This window comes from Lepidochelys olivacea (assembly GCF_965140295.1).
Source record: "Lepidochelys olivacea isolate rLepOli2 genome assembly, chromosome: 3".
NCBI classification, from domain to species: Eukaryota; Metazoa; Chordata; order Testudines; family Cheloniidae; genus Lepidochelys; species Lepidochelys olivacea.
This window is the reverse complement of record NC_140413.1, coordinates 46,146,473-46,170,455: the sequence shown is the minus strand read 5'-3', so window position 1 is coordinate 46,170,455 and position 23,983 is coordinate 46,146,473. Positions and strand designations below refer to the sequence as shown.

General features: G+C 39.7%; 1 protein-coding gene across 2 annotated transcripts in view; it reads left to right on the top strand.

Annotated features, from left to right (window-relative positions):
- The window catches only part of GCLC (glutamate-cysteine ligase catalytic subunit), a 57,028-nt gene extending 33,509 nt beyond the window's left edge, over positions 1 to 23,519 (top strand). The window contains exons 7-16 of one of the 2 annotated variants that reach the window (XM_084622379.1): positions 6,036 to 6,110; positions 9,561 to 9,677; positions 10,859 to 10,997; positions 11,539 to 11,651; positions 12,948 to 13,040; positions 13,800 to 13,904; positions 18,373 to 18,454; positions 18,548 to 18,651; positions 18,748 to 18,868; positions 21,783 to 23,519. In XM_084622379.1, coding sequence (XP_084478505.1) covers positions 6,036 to 6,110; positions 9,561 to 9,677; positions 10,859 to 10,997; positions 11,539 to 11,651; positions 12,948 to 13,040; positions 13,800 to 13,904; positions 18,373 to 18,454; positions 18,548 to 18,651; positions 18,748 to 18,868; positions 21,783 to 21,991 — 1,158 coding nt within the window. In that variant the 3' untranslated portion in view covers positions 21,992 to 23,519. The remainder of the gene's footprint in view (positions 1 to 6,035; positions 6,111 to 9,560; positions 9,678 to 10,858; positions 10,998 to 11,538; positions 11,652 to 12,947; positions 13,041 to 13,799; positions 13,905 to 18,372; positions 18,455 to 18,547; positions 18,652 to 18,747; positions 18,869 to 21,782) is intronic. The other variant, XM_084622380.1, reaches the window with a different exon arrangement.
- Positions 23,520 to 23,983: the final 464 nt, after the last annotated feature.

Genomic DNA, 23,983 nt, shown 5'->3' with positions numbered 1-23,983 from the left:
TGATTAAGCCTCAGCTGGAGTATTGTGTCCAGTTCTGGGCACCACGTTTGAGAAAAGATGTGGACAAATTGGAGAAAGTCCAGAGAGGAGCAGCAAAAATGATTAAAGGTCTAGAAAACATGACCTATGAGGGAAGATTGAAAAAATTGGGCTTCTTTAGTCTGGAAAAGAGAAGACTGAGAGGGGAGATAACAGTTTTCAAGTACATAAAAGGTTGTTACAAGGAGGAGGGAGAAAAATTGTTCTTAACCTCTGAGGATAGGACAAGAAGCAATGGGCTTAAATTGCAGCAAGGAAGGTTTAGGTTAGACATTAGGAAAAGCTTCCCATCAGAGTGGTTAAGCACTGGAATAAATTGCCTAGGGAGGTTGTGGAATCTCCATCATTGGGGATTTTTAGAGCAGGTTGGTCAAACACCTGTCAGGGATGGTCTAGGTAATACTTAGTCCTGCCTTGAATGCAGGGGACTGGACTAGATGACCTCTTGCGATTCCTTCCTGTTCTGTGATTCTATGTTTTGTAATTATTTGCAGTCATATGTGAGAACATCTTAAAATTATATAAAATCCTAGTTATGGAGAGCTGTGTAGATATTCATGTCTTATAATGGTCTGGGAGCATAATATAGTAAAATATCATTCTGTGGGCAAGTTAGTAATCAAAAGGTAAAAGAGATGACATTTGATGCACTTGACCATCCCAGAGCCATTCCATTGCTTGATAAGTTGCCCTCTTAGTAGCAGGTATAAAGCATCCCATGTCAATGATGATTTCCTCTTTCCTCCCTTGCCCCATTTTTCTGCTTCTTGAAAAAACATCCATCAGTGTAGCTCAGCAAGTGTCATCATAATATTGGTCTTCAAATGGTAAACTTGGTATATGAACACCTCCAATGCATTTTTTTACCTAATCATGACTGTCTCAGCCATTGCAAGCACCTTCAGAGTGGGGAGGGTCTTTGGAAGATGAATCAAATGCCTTCCAGTAAGATAATTTGATCTCTCAGCCAACCTTCCAGTAGTGTCACATCCTGAAAGAGTTTGGAAACCTGCCAGTGTGGTGGCTTTTAATGCTCCAAGTGATAGGAAAACATCTCTGGATGTTATACAGCAATTCTATTCCCCAGCAAGAGGCACAAAAACAGAATCTTGCGGAAATCTTGCGTAGCATCTCAGAGAGTCCTGGAACACGTGTATTGTGCAAAAATCTGGAGTTTAGTAAGCACTTCTCTCTCTGGCGTTGATGGCATGCAAAATAATTTTAGAGTTAGCCTCCAATTACAAAGAAATTCCACTGAACCATTCAAGGCAGCAGTTTCATTATGCCAGGAGACAATGAAATTCTTTGAGCAATTCTTTGTATGCTGGAGCATTTTTCCCGCAAGGTATGCGTGTGAATATAGGACAGTAGCTTCTTCAATGTGACATTGGAGATGTTTGCAAAATCAGTGATTTGTATTGGATAGGAGCAATCTATGGAGTTTCTTCTTTGTGGTAATATTTTTAATTGATTCCTCTGCAAACGTGTCAGACATGAGACGGTGTTTTCTCTGTAGACTCATAATAAAGTCTTCAGTCAAATCTTGGCAGGTGTTAACAGTTTCTGGTTTGTCAAGAGCTTGTACCTTGGCCATATCATCTATGATTGCTGTGCTGAAAGCCCTCTGCTGGCGTAAGGTACCAATCATGTCCGTATGTGCTGGCTCACAATGACTGTGCAAGATGTGCGTTAGTTTGCTTTTTGTCTAGCACATATGTGGCGTTCTGTCACATTCAAACCTCAATCATGGCACGACAGAGAACTCGTGCTTTCCCAAAGTCATACATAAATCAACATCACCCTGAGATCTGGACACTACCAGGAGGTAAGCAAACGACCCATCCTGTGGTTAGCTCTGTAACGCTCCCTTCCACCTTCACTCTTTCTTTCTTCTTACATTCGCGCACGTCTTTAGTTTGTACTTCTTGATTGGAGTCCATAGATTGATGGAGCCCTGGATAAATCTTTGGGTTTTGAGGGCTTCGTACAAGTCATGACCCAAAGTATCCTTTCAGCTGACACCTTAAGCTATCTCCTCTCTGAAGACTGCTTTTGTCATGATATTAATGAGCTCTGGTTCATCATATGCACATAAGTTGTCAGTGTGAATAATTCATCCTTCTTGGCATTTAACAGCAGCTAATAAGTCTAGATGGTATTTAGTTACTTCTGGAGAAGTCCTATAAACTACATCCATATCCCACAGTTTATCTTCAGTAAGTGCTTTAAGAGCCTTTCTACTAAGTGTGTGTTCCTTCTCAGACCTGTTCAAAGCATATATTTCTCTATACTTAGCCTTTGCATCAGCCAACTCCACCGCTTTCCCATCCATTAGACTTTCTATGAGTCTATGGATTCCAGCTGACTCAGAGTTTACACTAGTAAAATCTGTATTTTGTTCTTTTATCTTTTGATGCAACACATCTTTATTGTAGCACTCAATGTAATATGCAGTGTCATATATCTGACCCAAATGATGCTCAGTGTGTCCAATTAACATTATTTTTGCATGTACCATTCTTGCTAACGGTGACTGCTTTGTTCAGTTTCTCACCTGTCTCACGTGTTGAAACTGTGCTTAATGGATACCTTCAGACTTCTGGATTACTGCAGAATAAGCCGATGTTTTTCTCAAAACACAAGTAATGGGACCCAGTATAAGTGCCATAGCTGGCACTTGTCCCAACACTTTCAGTGTTTCCCTGATGCTTGATGTACTTCCTCTCCAACCTTGCCAAAATCAGTTTATGGGTGCACTTATAGCATGTAAGGTGCCACAGAGCATTGTGTTTAACCAGGTCCCCAGTGATAGTGTTCAAAGATTCAGCCATTAGTCAGTACTCTTCGTCTCCCCATTTATGCCTAAAAATGATCACGGCCACAGTAAAAAAAACAAGGAATTTGTAATAACTGACAATTACAACCTTCAAGTAATTTAATGTATGTTATGTAACTAAGAGTATACCACTCGCAAGTGGTATACAAGTAATTTCTGGTTTAATGCTGACCTCTTAACCTCAATACATCTTTTGGCATAATAAACAAAAATCATAATCCGTATCACTGAACCATTTCTTTTTGCTGCTGCTGTTGTCAAATCAACTTGAAGCACTTCTTCCATTTACAGTAATCTGTAACATTAAATTAATCACGTATCCAGTTCTGAGCATTCGCTGATAACACAGTACTGTAAGTCGAGAAATGAGAGACTTAAACCAGCTTTTGACAGCAGTAGCGTCTTCTGCAGGTGAAAACAGAATTCCTTCATTTCAGTTTATTCAGGTATGTCTACACAGCAAAGAAGAACCAGTGGCTGGCCAGTGTCAGCCGACTTGAGCTCGCAAGGTTCAGACTGTGGGAATGTTTCATTGCTGTGTCGACTTAACCCAGAAGTCTACACAGTAATGAAACGTCTCTGCAGCCCAAGCTAGCTGTGGGTTTTTCTTTGATGTGTAGACATACCCTTCAACTAGTTCAGTTCAATGACTAGTTCATTCAACGTTAACAAACCAGTTGGGATTGAAAATGCAGGAAAGTGGGTTGTTGTGGTTTTTCCCCCCCCCATCTCTTCCAATCTATGAATAAAAACTAGGTGTGAAAGGATGAGATCTACTAAGTCTAATATCGTGAAGGACATGGTGACCAGAAACAATCAGCTCTATTCACTTAACTACAGATGATACTACTTTGCTTAAAAATCAGTTAGTTATAAATGCAAAACATGCTTTGATAAACTTTTTAATATTTTTTTCTTATGTATCCAACACATTCATAGTACCTTTATTTAATTAAATTTTAAAATGCTGTTTTTGTGCATATTTAATTTAATTTGAATTTCCATCCAAATAGAGCTAGACACAAATCACAAGTAAAAAATTAATCATCTAGTAAATAAGAAATGTCATTCACCATTTTCTAAAATGATAAATATAAACATTTGAATAAATGTACATTAATTATAAATTTGCTTAAATATATACTGTTACAATGTATCCTTCTGGTTAATAAAAAGAAGCACCAAATTTGGTGCAACCTATATACATTTAGTTCCCAAGCAACATGTTTTAATGGCCATCAACCAGGGAGAATCAGCTTTGCTTTAGGAAAGTAATTAAAAAGTACAAATACAAAAGAAGATTAAAACTGATAATTTAAATCCAGGTTTCTGCTTGCTGATTTAAATCATGATTAAAATTGATTATTTAAATCACTTTAATTTAATTTAATCAACCCTACTTCCATATCTGTTAAATTGGTTGCAAGCAAAACTAACCTAGGGGAGATCCTACTGAGTGTTCCTCTTAAAAATTAAGAGGCAGGAGTAAAACTAATTTGTATGTCTTGTTCCAGTGCTAAATTCTTCTTTTGAAAGAGGTTATAAAACCTTTCAAAGTTTATTTTACAGTTCCTTGAAGGGAAATGTGTGGGGCTCAGTAGTAGAGATCAGGGGACAGAGGGGGAGGTGTCTATATTTTATGTAGTTTCAATTGTAATTTCTTCAGGAGGAAAACTGGTAATCTTGTAATGTTGCAGTTAATAATGTTTATTGTGATAGTGTCTAAGGACCAACAAGGAGTGGGGCCCCATTTTGTTAGATATGTACAAACAGAGTAGTAGGCTGTCCCTGCTCTGAATAGTTCACAATCTAAATAGACAAGGTGGGCACAGGGTTGGGGAAAGAGTATAACGTACAAGCAGAGAGAACAGTGTGATGGCAGCAAATGTCAAGTTGGTTTCACAATTTTTATTGAAGGTTAGGGGCTTTTAGGGGAAGGGATAAGCTAAATGGGAAGGTAAGTTGGGGGGGAAATGGGGAAGAGGGTAAAAGGTGTAGAGCAAAGCTGAGGTGAAGAGACTGAGGAAGAGGGTGTGGGAGGGTTGAAGCAAACAGCCAGTCTGCACAGAGCAGAAGCAGTCCAGTCAAAACTGTAGAAAGTTCTCCCTGTTGCCCAAAGGTCCCTGCTTTAGCTGCTTCTGCCCCTGCCAGCTGGAATTTCTGGTGGCTGCTCTGCAGCTTTCTCCTAAGCCCACATGGGGGAAGTACCACCTATGTGCTAATGTCCCCTGGTGTTGAGGTGGTCTTGCTACACAGTTCTGGGTCTAGTGGAGTGCTGGGGGAGGGGATGCCCCAGCTGGATCCCATTTTATCCCTTCTCTCTCACCTAGTGCAGCAATCTCTGCTACTTGAGTTCAAGTGGTGACAGAGTACAGTTTTCTCGGGGGGTGGTCCCTGTTTTGTAATGTCACAAAGTTTAAAGTGGAGAAACAGGAGGAGAAAAACCTATTAATTAACTCAGTTTGTCTACATGGAGACTTAAATGCACAGCAAGCAGGGCTGTGAATTTATAGCACGCTAGCCTGCCGTGCACTAAATGGCCGTGGGGACCCTGCTACCATGCACTAAAAGTTATGTAGTACACTTTCGTCTTACAATTGTGTTTTGGTCTCTCTCTAATACAGGCAAAAGTACATTTTTACAGAAACTTTAAAGTACACCAAAGCACTTCTGTTTCCCCCCCTGTTTTACAATAACCTATAATTAGGCTGGAGATCACAAAAGGATCTTGGATTAAAGGATTCTTTTAAAAACAAATTTACCTGTAATGTCAAATAAATGCTATGACTTGTAATCCTTTCTGACTGTGTTCCTTTGAGGGAGTTGGCTTCTGGAATGCTGCTTAAAGAGGATATTATCAGCTCATGTTCATTAGAGATGTTAGTCCTCAGTTTCTCTTGGTCCTGGCTAACATTTGAACTACAGCCCCAGCATCTGAGTGCCCTTCTAAAATGCAGCCTAAAATCTTTAATGAATATTAAAGTGTTGAAGTTGTGACATGGTTACTACTGGAAACACTGGCAGCAAAGATCAGTTTTCCTCAGTCCATGGACAAATTAAAATAGACAGTGGAAGTGACTTTCAGAATACCGTTGGTTCCAGTAGATGGTCTAGAGCCTGCAGACTTGCTTTTGTGTAATAATCCTACTTCTTCTAACAGGTAACATTCCAGGCTTGCAGCATTTCTGAAGCAAGATGCCTTTATGATCAGCTAGCTACAATCTGTCCTATTGTGGTGAGTAATAGCACGTTTGGTGATAAAGTTCTATTTACTGTATAAACAAACAAGCAAGCAAGCAAAAAAAATCTTAAAGTTTAAAGTCCTATAAAAAAGACCTTTCTATCTTTTAGTTACAAACCTAACTAAATTAGTGCATCAGATAATCTTTTCTAGCAATGTTTTGAAAATTTGGTCTTCAGCAAAAATGGAAGATGCTGTATTAGGTGGCTGTACAGTAACAGTAGTATATCTGAGAAAAAATCTATAACTCATGTGCTGTTTGCCATAGTACATGTGTGCCTTATTCTACTAGTAGGCAGCAAATAACAAAACAGTTTGGCTGCAGTAGTCTCGTCAATGAAGTTATTTTTGGGGGGGTTTTAGTAACTTTTACCAAACTGTAAATGTCTATGCTCTCATAATCTTGTAACATGTTCAGGATATACTTAAAAAAAAAAAATCATCAGGCTTTATTTTATAGCAAACAAATAAAAGGCAGGGTTCCTTTCCAAAGAGCTTACCGTATCAATTTAGGCATGGCATGACATGACAAGAGGGTAACAGAAAAGGCAAATGGGGGAGTGAGGAAGGTCAAAGGTTATAAGTAACTTTTTCAAAATGTTAGGATCTTTAGTTCCATTTTCAAATGTGAATCTGGCAGCCTGTTTTCAAAGGCTCAATTAGGCAAGCTGTTTTTTTTCCCGAAGGCTTAACTTGGACAAATTTTAACAATTTTTCAGAGGGTTGGCAAAAAGTACATTCCTGACATTAGGGCAATGCGCCTGCCAAATTTCAAGTCCCACTCCAAAGCAAGGAGTCACTAGACTTTCTCAATGAAAGGGTTGTAAGAATTTTTCAACATGTGTGAAATGTATTTTTCCCTTACTTTTTTCATGGAAATGGCTGAACCATTTTTGCTGAAACTTTCCAAAGGAATTTAGTTTGAGGCAGACATCCTGCATGAAAAATTTCAGCCCAGATGTTTTAATTCTGGTAAGATTTGTATAAATGATTGAAAACAGGGTCTTGTAATGTGGAGTGTTAAGCAACCTTAATTATAGGTTCCAACTACCAGCTTGGATTTATAGGTACAACTAGAGTAGGCTAAGTGAACTAATCACTTCAGTAATAACTGGACACTGAGTTTAACAAGATAAAATGTTGGTCAAATTAAGTTTGCTGACAGGAGTGGAAGTATGGTAGCACAATATTTGATTATACATCATGAAATTATCTCTGCAGATCTCATGTTGTAGCTCCTTAAATATGGATCTATAGAGGCAATATATTTTGAGAACATCAGCAATGAGGTAAATAAACCTCCTTTCTATGTGGGCCGTTAATGGCAATGGCTTCTGAGGAAGAAATGTGCTGTCCTGCATCAGCAGAGGGTTGGTGTAGCAGAAACTTGGGGGTGGACAAAAGAAATCACTCCCACTCCTGCCCCCAGTAATAGTTTAGGCTCTGAGTACATAATACATTTTTTATAGGCGTGTGTATACAGGAGTTCAAAAGTAAACTTTCTGTACAGTTCTTTTTTGAGTGCTTGTTCACGTCAATTCCAATCAGATGTGCGCGTGCCGTGTGCATGGTTGTCAGGAAGTTTTTCCCTTAGCAGCTCCCGTTGGGTCGGCTGGGGAGCCTCCTAGAGTGGCGCCTTCATGGCGCTCAATATATGATCCTGCTAACCTGACCCTGCTTCAGTTCCTTCTTAACGTTCGGGGCAGCTGTTGGAACTGCGAATCGCTTGTTTTGCAAGTGCTTCCCTAGCGCAGTTACCTGGTCTAGTTCTTCTTGTTTTCTAGTTTTGTAGTTGTTAGTATAGTTAGTATAGGTGTTTGTGAGCGGGATCTTCCCTATCCCCTCACCCCTTCTTGGGCTCCGGAGCATGCCGTGAGCCCAAGGCTTTGTCTTGTAGCGCATGCCATGAGCCCATGCCAAATAGTGACCCCCACAACACTTGCCTGAGGTGTCTGGAGGAGGCGCATCAGACAGAGCGCTGCAAAATCTGCAGAGCTTTTAAACCTAGGACAAAAAAGGAGCGGGGTTTCCGTTTGAAGCAGCTGCTCATGGAATTTGCACTTCATCCAGCGGCTTCAGACCGCCAAGTCTTGGGCCCAAGCACTTCAGTGTGGCGTGCTCCAGCATCAGTTAGCAACTTGGGGCCAAGGAAGGACTCCAGTGTGAGAGCGCCTCGGCACCGGCAATCCCTGGCGCCGCAACAGGGAGCAGCAGCCTGGCACCACTCTACTTCCCCAGTGCCCCACAAGCTACATAAAAAGACTGAGAGAGGGCACTCTCCTCAGAGAGCTGCCGGACTGCCAGGGGATGCTTTGCTGGGTCCCAGACGGCAAGAGTCGGTGTCGTCAACTCCGGCGCCCAAGAAAGCACCATCGAGTCCGGCACATAGCGACTCTCCAGAGGGCAGTGCCAGGTGGAGGTGTTGGAACCACCCTCCACCCCAGACACATTTGAAGCCGCAAGAGATCTCCTAGAGATGACTGCAGCGCAGCCTCCAGTTATTAGGGACAAGCCTCTGGTACAGTTGAGACCAGTACCATCCAGAGGCAAGCGCACCATGATGCTGCACTCCCAGTTACCGGACCAGCACTGCGCCTGGCACTGATTCTGGTTGCCGTGACATCACTGAGTCCAGCGGGAACACACCGGTACTGGGGACACGGCAATCTATTTCCCCAGCACCAAGGACGGATCGGCACCGGTCCAGGACCCTCACAGGACCGGCACTAGCAAGCAGCACTGGAGCGCAGCAGGTGATCACCAGCACCGGTCCCCATCATCAGACCATCCGTCCTGATCCTTGACAAGATCGTTGAGGCACCGGTCCCCTGCCTCTTCCATGCGGTACTGGTGGCCAGCACATGGGGCTTCAACACTGCCATGGTCCTCGCCCTCGGGCTTTTTAGAGTCTGACGCAGACTCATATTATTCAAAGTGCAGTCGACGCAGGTCGGACAGACGCCGAAGGGATGCACATGTGGCCTGGTAGCCACAGTGGCAACCTCCCGTGCAATGGCCTTTTTGAACCCCCTAGGCTAACCATCAGGCCCAGGATACCCTGTCCAGGGGCTGCATGTCTGTGACCTCAGAATGCCACCATTCCCAGTCACCTAGATACAGACCTGCCCAAGCCGCCCCCTCAGACTGCAGAGGTGGGAATGGAGTAGCCGGCAAGAAGGAACTGAAGAGGTGTCGGGTCGGCAGGGTCCTATATCCAGCACCTAGAAGGCGCCACTCCAGGGGGCTCCCCAGCTCACCCAACGGGAGCTGCTAAGGGAAAAACTTTTCGACAACTATGCATGCGGTGCGCGCACACCTGATTGGAATGGACGGTGAACAACACATCTCGAAGAACAACAGTTGCAAGAACCGTTTTTTACATTGTGTTGGTGGTGGTCCTTTGTTTTGTCCTGTGTTCTCATGTGTGACTGGGTTTTATTTTAGATGGCATTAAGTGCTGCAGCTCCATTCTACAGAGGCTACGTGTCGGATATTGATTGTCGCTGGGGAGTAATATCTGCATCAGTAGATGACCGAACACGAGAGGAGAGAGGATTGGAGGCATGTGAAAACTAGTTTAAAGAGTAAAAGTTAAACAATTTTCTGGTTATTTTAGTTATACAAGTTCAAATATTCTTTGAATATCACAGCCTGAGTACTTAGTGGAGAGGGATTGTAGTCTTTGTGGCACATGATTTTGAAGGTGTAACTTTCACCCTAATTATTGTTATAGCATCCACAGCAGCAAATGTTATAGTTGAGTATAGAATTCCATTTAGACTCCACTTTTACTAATACACAATTTCATGAGAAGTTCTTCATTTGGTGCTGCAGCTTCCCTTTCTTTGCCTTAACCCAAAAGGTGATTTGTTTAAAAAACAGAGTATATATTCGCAAAAAGAAAAGGAGTACTTGTGGCACCACAAGTACTCCTTTTCTTTTTGCGAATACAGACTAACACGGCTGTTACTCTGAAACCTGTCAGAGTATATATTGTAGCCCTGTATTACATGATGTGTACTTCTGTAGATGGTCTGATAAGACTGTAAACCATGACAGCAATGCTAAAGCATATGGTCACCAGAACTTAGAATCATAGAAATGTAGGGCTTGAGAGGTAAAGTCCAGACCCCTGCACTGAGGCAGGACCAACTTGAACTTAGAGAACGTCTTTTACAGAGAACGGACAGCAGAGACCATCTAGAGAATTACAATTTTTTTTAAAAAATCTAAACTTATAAAAATGTTCCAGTAGAAAATTCCGTTCTGTATTCTGACAAGTATATTTGTTTATATCAATACTAATATAATCATGATGTCACAGTAGACTTTTTTGGCAAGCCACCCATTTTGAAATGTGCCATGTTATCCAGATGAATTCCTTTTAAACTGTTAGGATAGGGTAGTCAATATAGTGAAGTGACTTTTATTCAAATTATCATTAATAAGAAAACAAAGTTGGGTTTTTACTGTCAATTACTTTTCATTAAGCTTGTTAATTATATACCCTTTAAACTGCTAAATGTATTTAAACTCCATAAGATTCTTGTTTAATGGAACCTCTCAATGTACCTGCCCACTATGATCTTCCTTATTTTTAAAGACCTATGAATTTATTTTAATAACTTTAATTTAGATTGTTTAAAAGCAGCTTCTGTTTTAACAGTTCTCTAAGAATAGTGTAATTAGTAAGGCAACATTGTTTACAAGCTCTTAAAATATTCTATTTTTAAATTATATAGCCACTGAAGAACAACCATTATAGAATCAGTAAATCCAGATATGATTCCATAGACAGTTATCTATCTGAATGTGGTGAAAAATACAATGACATTGATTTGACAATAGATAAAGAAATCTACGAGCACCTAGTAAAGGAAGGTAAGTGTTTCACTCATTGTGAGTCAGTTTAGTCTTATGCTTGTAGTTTTCTTTAGCTTTTTTTTAATCTACCATACTTTTGCATTGACTATGCACTCTTAGTGGAGATGCCCGCTCATTAAGCATGCGGTAGTCTGGCCTAGAGGTAATGCCATTGGTCTGCAATGGGAAATGTACTTCAACTTCCAAATTGAGGAGCTGACATCTTGAAAGGCATTAATACTTTGTCCTTCTGGATCGAGCAAAACTGTCAAAGTCAACAGGAGACTGAGGTGGAAGAGAGAAAGCAGAGGAAGAATGGCAGCTATACCGATCATCAGCTGGTGCTTCCAACCAAAAAATAGTATTCTTCCTATTCTTTTTAATCATCTTATGTATTTTTGTGGTGATCACTTTTACTTCTCCTTAGGATTGCTTGGTTGAGGTAGCCTTGAGCAGTATGGCGTTTCCTGGCTCTTGAGTCATCGTGGCATTTAATAAGGCCTACTTTACTATCTCTGGTATCTGTTGGTGAATTTGATCTTTGAACTTTTGTTTATAGGCATTGATCATCTTTTGGCACAACATATTGCACACTTATTTATTCGAGACCCGTTGACTTTGTTCGAAGAGAAAATACATCTAGATGATGCAAATGAATCTGATCATTTTGAGGTTGTATCTTGTTTCATACCAGTTTAATGAATGTATGGTTATAATTGCATACTCACTATTTTACAGCTGAATCATGTAGTGCTGAGTACTTTGTAGCTAAGAATATTGGCAAAATTTAGTGGCATAGGCAGGAACTAGGTACAAAAGTAGCTAGTTTCAAATGTTCCAAACAGGTCTTTACAACATGCAATTTGTGATATTGCACTGACAAACACACCTATTTCTATGAACTTATAAAATGTTTAATTCCTCATTCAAGAAAAATAATAGCTCTCACTTTAAACCTAGTGAAACACAGACCAACACTAGTAATTGCAGTGAAAATAAGCAAGGGAAAAATTAGAGAATATAAAGGCACAAACAGTAGTTAACTAGGTAAGGAAAACTGTCAATGCCATATGTCGTCTTTCATAAAATAGCTTTGTATTTGCAGGTGCTCTCTCATTTTATTATGCCATGTACAGCAACTACATGTTATGTAGTATATTTGATGATAAAAAATTGTATCTTGTATAAATAGTTGAGCAACAGAGTTGTAATATATTCTAATAATGTAAGTGTGGATCTTTAATTTTGTTATGTTCTAACTGGTTATAAAAGGCGTACCTAAATCTGTGTACGTAATGTCTCATGTAAGGCTTAGTCACAGGTAATTTTAGTAAAAATAATGGACAGGTCACAGGCAATAAACAAAAATTCATGGCCCCATGACCTGTCCATGACTTTTACTATAAATACCCCTGACTAAATCTTAGCGGCCCCAGGAGGCGACAGCTGGCTCCCGCTCCAGCAGCACGGGCTGACTACCCCTAGCCACCAAGGCCTCCAAGGACCACTGTTCCAATGGCCTCTGGGGCCGCCACTGGGATTGCTGCTGCTCTGGCAGCCCCTGGGGCCAGTTGCCCAGGGCCACCCCAGCAGTGGCTGGTGCGGCTGGCCCCAGGGCCGCCCCAGCAGCTGGCCCCGGGGCAAGCTCTTCGAGCAGCCCTGGGGTCAGCCACACTGGCCACTGCTGTTGCGGAAGTCATGGCAGTCCCAGAAAGCCACAACCTCTGTGACAGACTCGCAGTCTTATTCAGATGTAGTCCAAAATTGAATTTCATGGGCAGTGTGGCATAATATCATTAGAGTGATGACTCTTCGTTCCACCTTTAAATGTGTCAAGCCTCTTTGTGTTTCTTGGTCATTTGAATGTCTGTTGGTTGAAAGACGAAAGAGAATCCGGTTTTGTTTTTATATATCTGCATTATGGAAATGTGCTTGTCTGTAACAGAATATCTTACTTGTGACTTGCAGAATATTCAGTCCACAAACTGGCAGACTATGAGATTTAAACCACCTCCTCCGAATTCAGATATTGGATGGAGAGTAGAATTTAGGCCCATGGAGGTAAGGAGTAAATATGCTTAATAGCATATCCCATTACAAATGGAAAAATACGAGGTATTCTGCTATCTAGTATCAAAACCTTATTGTTTATGGTGTGATTTGTCCCCTCTGAATTGCTATTCTTCTGAAGAGAAATGGATAACAGCGTTTAAGCAAATGTGCACAATAAATATTGGACTGAAACTAGCAGGGGAATTTGCATTAGCAAAGTAAAGAATACTAATGAGAGTAAGGGAGAGGGAAAAAGTCAGACCTATATATTAAAGCAACTCTAAACAAGGCTTTAATATTGTTCTGAGTTTCTGGTGGCCTTCCTTCTCTTGTGCTTCTGTCAGTACTAAACAAATCTTGGTGCATTCCCTTCTGTTTCATGTGTGCTTGTATTTTATAGGTGTCTTGTCACTTAATTCTTTAGATTAACACTTTAAAAACTTCAAGACATTTCTTTTTAATAACCTGTGAGTTCAGACTCTTTGCATGATTAGCCATCCTTTTAAGTGCAGGACTGTGGTTTTGGTTTTGTATTAGAGGGTTCAGTTTACAGACACACATGCGTATTTTGGCATACACCTGACTTGGACTCTCAGTTAGGAATTTGAGCATCCAGACCCCAACTCTGGGCATGCAGAAGTGTGTACGCCCTTTTGCAAACACCTGTTTGAAAAATTGATCCAAACTGCATAAACTTGTTATGCAGCTATTTATTTTTGTTTATCAATCCTATTCCACTAAACTAACTTTAATTTTTTTAATGTCTAGGTTCAGTTAACAGACTTTGAAAACTCTGCATATGTTGTGTTTGTGGTATTGCTGACCAGAGTGATTCTGTCATATAAACTGGATTTTCTCATTCCTTTGTCCAAGGTAAGAGTGATGCTGTACACTTAATTTTTACTTCTTTAAGCTAGTTAGAAAGTCTAGTATTTCTCAGTGAAAGTGTAAGGACAGTATTTCTGCATCACTAAATCCCTCTTCTTCGAGATCAAATCTGGCGGGGGGGGGCTGGCGGTGAAATATGGATTAATACAGTTTAACTCCACATACTATATAGATGCATTAGGTGAAAAATCAAAATAAAAATTTCAAGTGAGTTATTTGCATATATAAATACAAATTATTTTTCCTATGAAAATGTGGTGGTCTTTCCTAAGATCAGATGCACCATTAATACCCTGTACAATATTAACAGGGATCTGCATCATTTTAATTAATATTATATAAAAATGGAGCCTCTCCAAGGCTTTAGGCACCTCTGCTGTAAATTACAGAAACAAAATTAGATTTTCTATAAGGTGCCAAACTCCCCGCTCCTCTACACAGCTGACTTTCCCAACAGGCCAAACTCTGCAGCAGCCCAAAAATATACATGTATCGTGCAATATGCTCCAAAAGTCCAGTAGATTTGGGACTAATTAGGTCCAAGAGAAAAGCTCATCCCAGAGCTGAGGCCCCTCACTGAAAACTCCCTTCTCCTAGCCACTCTGGTTTGTTTGTTTGTGTAAACCTAGGGGCTGCTTCTTTTCATCTTTAACCATTGAACACTGGTAAAACATCTACAATGGTAAAAGAAAAAAGAAATGTTTGTTTATACTGTAAACACCAGAAAAACACTGGTAATTGTTATTTGTATCTAAGTTTGTCCACACGGAGCAGTAATGCAGACTACGGCGGTGTGATTTCTAAAGCACTGTTTGGTCCATGTGACCTTGCTGTTGCACTCAAGAGTCCCTAGTGCTCTTTAATATTGTGCTACTTGAAACAGTACTATGTTAAAACGTTTTAGGGAACATTACAGAGAAATTACTTGTTACAGTATAATATATAGAAAGAGAGAGCCCTAAAACCCCTCGCCCTATTAACTATGATTTATAACCTGTCCTTTAAATCAGCTATTGTACCCAGTGGCTGGAAGATAGCTAATGTAACACCAGTATTTAAGAAGGGCTCTAGAGGTGATCCTGGCAATTACAGACCGGTAAGTCTAACGTCAGTACCGGGCAAATTCATTGAAACAATAGTAAAGAATAAAATTGTCAGACACGTCGAAGAGCATGAATTGTTGGGCAAAAGTCAACATGGTTTCTGTAAAGGGAAATCATGTCTTACTAATTTATTAGAGTTCTTTGAGAGGGTCAGCAAACATGTGGACAAGGGGGATCCAGTGGACATAGTTTATTTAGATTTCCAGAAAGCCTTTGACAAGGTCCCTCACCAAAGGCACTTATGTAAATTATGTTGCAATGGGATAAGAGGGAAGATCCTTTCATGGATTGAGAACTGGTTAAAAGACAGGGAACAAAAAGGGTAGGAATAAATGGTAAATTTTCAGAATGGAGAGGTGTAACTAGAGGTGTTCCCCAAGGGTTAATCCTAGGACCAGTCCTATTCAACTTATTCATAAATGATCTGGAGAAAGGGGTAAAGAGTGAGGTGGCAAAGTTTGCAGATGATACTAAACTGCTCAAGATAGTTAAGACCAAAGCAGACTGTGAAGAACTTCACAAAGATCTCACAAAACTAAGTGACTGGGCAACAAAATGGCAAATGAAATTTCATGTGGATAAATGTAAAGTAATGCACATTGGAAAAAAATAACCCCAACTGTATGTACAATATGATGGGGACTAATTTAGCTACAACTAATCAGGAGAAAGATCTTGGAGTCATCGTGGGTAGTTCTTTGAAGATGTCCACGCAGTGTGCAGCGGCAGTCAAAAAAGCAAACGGGATGTTAGGAATCATTAAAAAAGGGATAGAGAATAAGACGGAGAATATGTTATTGCCCTTATAAATCCATGGTACGCCCACATCTTGAATACTGCGTACAGATGTGGTCCCTTCATATCAAAAATGATATACTGGCATTGGAAAAGGTTCAGAAAAGGGCAACTAAAATGATTAGGGGTTTGGAACGGGTTCCATATGAGGAGAGATTAAAGAGGCTAGGACTTTTCAGCTTGGAAAAGAGGAGACTAAGGGGGGATATGATAGAGGTATATAAAATCATGACTGGTGTAGAGAAAGTGAATAAGGCAAAGTTATTTACTTGTTCCCATAATATAAAAACCAGGGGCCACCAAATGAAATTAATGGGTAGCGGGTTTAAAACAAATAAAAGGAAGTTCTTCTTCACTCAGCACACAGTCAACCTGTGGAACTCCTCGCCTGAGGCGGTTGTGAAGGCTAGGACTATAACATGGTTTAAAAGAGAACTGGATAAATCCATGGAGGTTAAGTCCATTAATGGCTATTAGCCAGGATGGGTAAGGAATGGTGTCCCTAGGCTCTGTTTGTCAGAGGGTGGAGATGGATGGCAGGAGAGAGATCATTTGATCATTCCCTCTGGGGTACCTGGCATTGGCTACTGTCGGTAGACAGGATACTGGGCTGGATGGACCCTTGGTCTGACCCAGTATGGCCATTCTTATGTTCTTATGCCCTTGATTTTTTTGACATCTACATAAAACTCAAAAAATGCTAAAAAAAATAAACCCTGAAAATGGTATTACTAAACCTCCCAAAATAGAAGCCCTGCATATACCATGATAAGGGTTCAAGGATAAGTGATCTATATTATCACACACATAAGCCCTTAAAAAAAGGTTTCAGGGCCAAGGGGTCAAAAGTGCAGAATTCTCTCTCCCCACCCGGCCCCCAAGGAGAAAAAAAAAAGTATCCTGAGGCAGACACAACCATGGAAAACTTCAGCCCAAACAATTTGCTAAAATCATAAGCAACTGAAAAATAGTGGGACTTATAATAGGAAGTGTTGGGCAACCTTAATAAGAGGCAGAGCTATCAGCCCTGCCTAATCTATATTAGCATTTTATTGTTTGTATTAATATTTTACCACTTTGTTTTTTTTAAAGTGAAATGTTCTGTTTTTAAAGTCTTCACTTCAGACTTGAAAGGAGAAACTTTCTCTTTGTTGAGTCGGGAATACAGTTTTCACAAATAAGGAGCAGAAGGAAATCTTGCAGCAAACATTGGAATTTAAAATTACCCAATAGCATGGGTATGCAATTTTATGCAGAGAGAAACGAACAAATACTATTCAAGTCAGCAATATATAAAGCACCACCGAACACATGAAGTGCCTAATAAATCATGGGCAAGAACATTAGTTAATGAAAGCCAGTTATGACTACAGAACAGATCATACACAGAGTGAACCTAGACCTAGTGAACCTAGTCCTAGATCTGAGCAGTTTGGCAGACATCACAACAGAGAATTACTGGACCTTCATAACTTGTCTTTTTTTACTTGTAAGAACAAGGATGTTATGGGGCTAATCTTGAACTGATCTCTACTTTTGGGTCATGTGGGATTATACTTCAGCCACCTAGAATGCTTTTAATCTTTCAAAACAGCCTTGAGACACCCTTCAGAACATACACAAACTGATTAGTAAAAGATATCATAAAATAAGTAAGAGGACAAAAGATTTTGTCCTAGTGTCGAAAATAGTTGTTTTTAAAATATCACTTTTAATTTTGCTGAAAGTTTTTTGCATCACATTGAGAGAGAAGACAAATTTAATGTAGCAAATCCTCTTCCTTTTTCCAGAGGCTACAGTAATGTTAGCTGCTTGAAAGTGGACTACTACTAACTCCCCATTAAACGTATTGATTGAAGAATTTGAGCATAATCTGCCCAGAAGCTATTCAGAGGCTAAGATTTTAAAACTTTCACCCAAAATGTTAGTTGGCTTACACTAAATTTTTACTTAAAATTTTGTCATGGGTATTTTTAGTAAAAGTCACAAGTTGCAGGCAATAAACAAAAATTCATAGAAGTCCATGATGGATCCCTGACTTTTACTAAAAATCTCCAGGGGGAGTGGGGGCAGTTGACTAACAGTTGGAGCCACTGCTCCAGCCCTGGCAGCTGAAGAATATGAAACGGAAAATGCCAATTTAAAAAAAAAATTCATAACCTCTTATTCCAACTGTACTGATTTCATTACACCTAAATAGCAAAAAAGCTTGCCTGACAAGACACATGTTCCTCTGTTTCAGTTTACAGCTGACACTGCTTGTATCTAAAATTACAAGTTGTTCATGCCAGTGCCATTCTTCTGTTGCCACTTTTACTGACCAGTTAACTACACTTTCATGAGTGAGGAGCTCTGTGGTTCTGTGCAGAATGCTAACCTTTGAGAAATTAAATAAAACTTGCTGTCTGTAGGTAGGACTTAACTGGGTCTAGTGCAGTGAAATTAACAAGAAATATATCTAGAAATCCTAACTTCCAAGACCAAAACACTTTGATAGGTAAAGTGCCCATTTTCTAGCATCTGAGAAATAACCTTTGGGATTTTTCCCTTACTAGGTCGATGAAAATATGAAGGTAGCCCAGAAACGAGATGCTGTTCGGCAGGGAATGTTTTATTTCAGAAAAGATATTTGTAAAGGTACTGCACTTACTGCTTTCAGATTACTTGCTAAGGACCAGTTCAAGAGATGTACCAAGTTAATTGTTTGGTTTTTCCCCCTTCTTTGATAAGGTGGAAATGCTGTTGTAGATGGATGTGGCCCAGCACAGAATGGGAAAGAGACAGATGCAGAAGAGTACACCTTGATGAGCATAGACACAATCATCAATGGGAAGGTGTGGTGGTAGTTTATATTTGGAACACGGAACTGTTTTGCTTATTCATAAATTAAATCAAGTGAGTTTATACTGATCAATCGTTATTTCTTGCAGGATGGTGTCTTTCCTGGCTTAATCCCAATTCTAAACTCTTACCTCGAAAACATGGAAGTGGATGTGGACACAAGATGCACCATTCTGAACTACCTGAAGTTAATTAAAAAGAGAGCCTCTGGTATGACTAATGTTTATATGTTGGGTGCAAAGAAACTTGACTGTGAATTTCCTGACTTTTCCCCCCCATTGTATGACATTTAAACAAATCTTTTAGATAATTTCTAATGTAAAGGGGGACTTAATCTACTGTAGCAACTCTGAATACTATTAATCTGTCCTCATTCTGCTCCTGTTGAATCACGAATCCTTACCGACACGTGGGTCTGTGGGGGTAGTGCTGCATAATTCTGGAGTCATAGCAATTTTGCTGTCATGCTGGCAGCATAATTTAGAATTAATATGGAGCAGTAGAGCATGGGGCCTTGTCTTTGGCTGTCTTATAAAACAAGCAGGAGGTCCTATGTCCTTTGGTCCCGAAAGCTACTTGCTGGACATTATTTAAAGAAAAAATGTCCTTTAAGCTGCTATTTTTACCTCATAATAGCTTTTAAAAATATTTTTTCAGATATGCAGTGTTCGGGATCCCCCAAGACCTCTTCCACTGGGTTCCCCCAAGAAATCAGTTTGACTCCAGTCTCAGGTTGCTTAATTTGGCATACAGCAAAGCTACACTGAGTTGATCCCATTCAAGTATAGGGGATGGGTATATGGTGTACCACGTGTCCAAAGTTACACAGAAAACTCTTCCTTCGTACATTTACACATTGCATTCAATTTACTTTACATCACCTGTTTTGGGCTTGGCTTGGTTACTTTGTGCGAAACAATCGCTGTAAAGCATGCTCTGTTCACGCAGTGTCCATGCACTATGTACTTGTTACTTCATCTTTACTTTCCCTAGTTATCTTAGCCATTGTTCCCTTGTCCACTGTTAATGACTCCTTTGGTGTTCTCCTCCCCCTATCCCCGCCCCCACCTGTATCTTAGCTGGCACAGACATTGTTTCCAACCTGATGATCCATTCACCTGCTTATTCGGGTCTCCCAAGAAATGAGGCCTCACCCATTCCAATTACTCCTGTCAAGCCAGACCTACATGTAGTAGGCTGGTTTTTCATGCCCATTGATTGTTTTGTTTTTGTTTTTACAGTGCACCATGTACCTTGAGAAAAGGAGAGGTTTAAACATTTTATTCAAATTGGGCGTATTAAGATATACTTACCTACAAGAGTCTGTATGTGCAAATACCATGGTGTGTGCACCTGGTCTCTAAACCACCCTAAGTAGTAAAGTTAAGGGCTGGTTTTCAGTCTTATTGAAAGATGAATCTCTCGACTCATGACCTCATGAACAATTTCACATTTTTGAAAATGCTATAGCTAAATGTAGCTAAATGGCATTTTAAAAAGTAAGATGAAAATAAGGACTTAGTGGAGCTGGAAATGCTACATTATAAATTTAATATTACATCTATATTAATTATAGATGTTGCTATACTTGCTTTGGTAAACTCTAAGAATAACTTGCTCAGAAACTTTTTTTTTTTTTTGGCTGTGGTGATGTTGCTCATCCATCAGTCGTTCACGCACTCAGCATCTGACTTCTACTGTGGTTGCTTCCTTATTAGAACTAACTCCATTCATCTCACTCTCCTGGTCTCTAAAGCTGAAGTGCTACTAACATCAGACTTGTGTAGTAAACTCTTCTGACAGTCTTCAAGTACATAAAAGGTTGTTATTAAGAGGAGGGTGATAAATTGTTCTCCTTATCTACAAAGGACAGGACAAGAAGCAACTGGACTTGGAGCAATTTAAGTGAGATTTAGGTTAGACTGTAGGAAAAACTTTCCTGTCAATGTAGTTAAGCTCTGAAACAATTTATCTAGACAGGTTGTGTAATCCCCGTCATTGGAGGTTTTTAAGAAATACATGTCAGGCATGGTCTAGACAGCACTTAGTCCTGCCTCAGTGCAGCAGACTGGAGTAGATTGCTGGTCCCTTCCAGTCCTGTGTTTCTATGATTCTAGAATTTGGGTGTTTTTGATACTGAAATGACACTGAATGTTTGATATTACACTTTTATGTCCAAAAATTGAAATTTATAACAGAAAAAACATTAGATGTGTCTTAACATATCTTAGCAGTTTTTTAGGCACAAGCTCTGGAATTTCCTAGTTGTTCCCAGTACCTCCTTAGGGTGGTAATGGGTCAGAAGTCCCTGAACTGTGGTCCATGGGCAGCTGTCTGGTTGCTAATGTTGTCTACACCAGACAGTCTTCCTCAAATTTACTACTATTGCTACCACTGGTGCAGTTCCATCAGAGGTAGCAACATCCTGAGTACTAGCAAAATAGATTAAAAATTGGCACCTTAGCCACGGTGTCATCTAGCCCTGCTCTGGTATAGTTAGACAACGGTGTTTATAGTGCCAGCAGTTTGTCGACCCTAGCACTCCCACTAATGGAACTGTACAGGTGGGAAAGCTGAGGAAATATCTAATGTAGGGAGGGTCTCCTTGTTTTTAATACGCATAATTGCTGTAGAGAAGTGATTACAGATAGTTTGACACTTGGTCTGTGAGACCATTTCTCCATTGAAATGTGCTGTTATGTGAAGAGTTTGAGAATTGCTGCCTTAAATTGTCTGCTGTTCCTAGTGATGCATTCTGATTTTTTAGGTTCTGGTATAGTTTCTGTTATGCGGGCTCATAAATGTAGCCGGACATTTTACTTCTGAAACTTTGAAAGTAAAACTTCTAGGATATAGATTGTTCTAGATAAGTGTGACTTCTAGTGTCTGTGTCGGGAGTATGCTTGGTGTATGTCCTTCAAGATGCATCTATAGTGAGTTCATGGTTTTGTTTTTTTTTAATGTGGCTAGGCTTTACTATGAGGCATATGTCGTGCTCATGAATATGAAGTGTGTATGTAATGAGAAATACTTGCAGGTTTGTAATATACTAAATAAAGTAGATGCTAAATGCAGTGTATAAATGTCTATAATATGATTTTTATTTACATTTTTCTCCTTTCAGGAGAATTAATGACAGTTGCTCGGTGGATGAGGGAGTTTATTGCAAACCATCCTGACTACAAGCAAGATAGTGTGATCACTGATGAAATGAATTACAGCCTTATTAGGAAATGCAACCAAATTGCACAAGAACAAGCAGAGTGCCCCGAATTACTTGGAGTAGGATTTAACAAAATAAAACACAGTGGAAATAAAACTAGCTCCTCTTAATGAAATGCTTTAATACCTAGTAGAAAGTGTAAACATTCTAGTGAGGAACAAGTTACAGTACTGTGTATCCAGTAGTTTCAGGTTGTGAAGACCAAAACAGGTAGTACTACACCTAACATGGGCCAATCTGCCTAAATATTCATTTAAGGCTTCCTAAAATGGGCATATTCTTATTGTTAAGGTTTATACAGTGTACATGTAAATAGTAAAATATTTTTATGACTAACATCAGTGTATTTTAATAACATTGTACCTAAAGTTATTGTGAACCAGCTTGTAACTTTTTTATGCTTATTCTGGAAAAAAAATACTGTCCTGAACAACTTCATAAATGTAATATAATGGTACTTGTATATTATATGCATTCCAGATATTGAATGTTCACTGTAATTTTTTGTTACCTGGAATGTACTAATCTACCTAATTTTAAAGAAAATCTTGGGACCTGATTCACAGAACTTCCCTTTCCATCCTGTGTTGAGTATATAAAATAGAATAAATTGACATGTTCCCTTTTTGTTCATCTTTGCGCCAGTCCCTTGGCTACCACAACACCTGCATGCACTCATCAACCACAGACCAGTAGAATCTGCTCAAAGTCTTCACTCAAATATGCAAAATCTGCTCATTTCCTGATGAGCAGAGCCTAAGGGATGGCTTGACAAGGCTCTTTTGGACAACCACACCACATGCATAAAAGCTTCAGAAATAAATGCATCCTTTACTGGACAGTTTTTCAATTCTGGTAAATTCCTATGCTTTCATGGGTGAAAGTCTTTCAATTTAAACATGGAGAGTGAGAGAGAACTGGAATGTTAAAGGATTGTTTATGTGAAAGGTGAAGTGGCTGAGAAGTCTGCTCTATTTTGTGCTGCTTATTAGCTTTTTTTTTCCTTCAATTGCTGGTGTTCCTAAAGTCCACAGAGTGCAACACAAAATCAAGATGAGAACATACATTAATTCCTTTTCTAGCCTAAGGCTCTCCTCCACCCCTGATTTTACTAGATGTTTCCCTGGTCAACACACTAACTTACTAATAACTATTACTGAGCATTGTAAGCACAGGTTAATCCCTGCATAAAATCAATCTAAAGAGAAATCATGGAATGCACTAATCCTTTTGTGAACTGGGAACCTGCCGTTTAGAGAGATTGTAAATAATTTAGAACTTGACATTACAGCTGTATATAACCTAAATTTATGGGGACTTCTTAATTTAGTTTACTAAATGGCTTCTACAAGTGACTTGCTGTATGGTAGATTATGCAAAGTTTAATACAAGCATATATAAATATCTAAGGTGTAATAATTTTAAAAAGGAACTAAGGGAGAAATTGTAATGATGCTGCACCAGAAAAAGCTTTTATGTATCAATATTAGAACTTGTGCTGTGTTCATAGGTATGCTTTAGAGAATGAAAGAATGCCTGTTTCTGCTTTCAGTGAACCTCTTTTAATCAAGATGTAGATGGCAGGTGATATGCTTGTTAGTTTGTGGAATAAGGAAATAATAAATGAACTTTGCAGTATATAGTGGTTGTTTGGATGTATATAAAGAATATCCATATCTGAATAGAAATATTTTCTTACCACCAAAGCAGCAAATAACTTCTTTTCAGAAAATTCCCTATCACTGTGATTGTCGTTTCTAGCAAATTAAGCAGCAGTGGAAACAATGAGTACTTGGATGGAAGACTTCTATGGAAATCCAGAGTACAGTGGGAAGAGTTGTGTGTTGATTTATGTGGCATGCCTTTCTTGAACTGACACTGAAGAAATACTCCAGCATGATACTAGGTCACAGTGCTGTTGGAAATAATCTTTCAAGACTTAAGACCAAATGTGGTTTAGATTCCATGGTACATTGTGATAGACCCAGGCCAGTTGGGTACAGCAGAGTAGTTGAAGGCAGATACACTAGCCACTGGATAAGCAGTTTTCTGTTCCCTGACTGAGCAGAGCAGGGGCTGCTCCAGGCTAGGGTTGACATGAC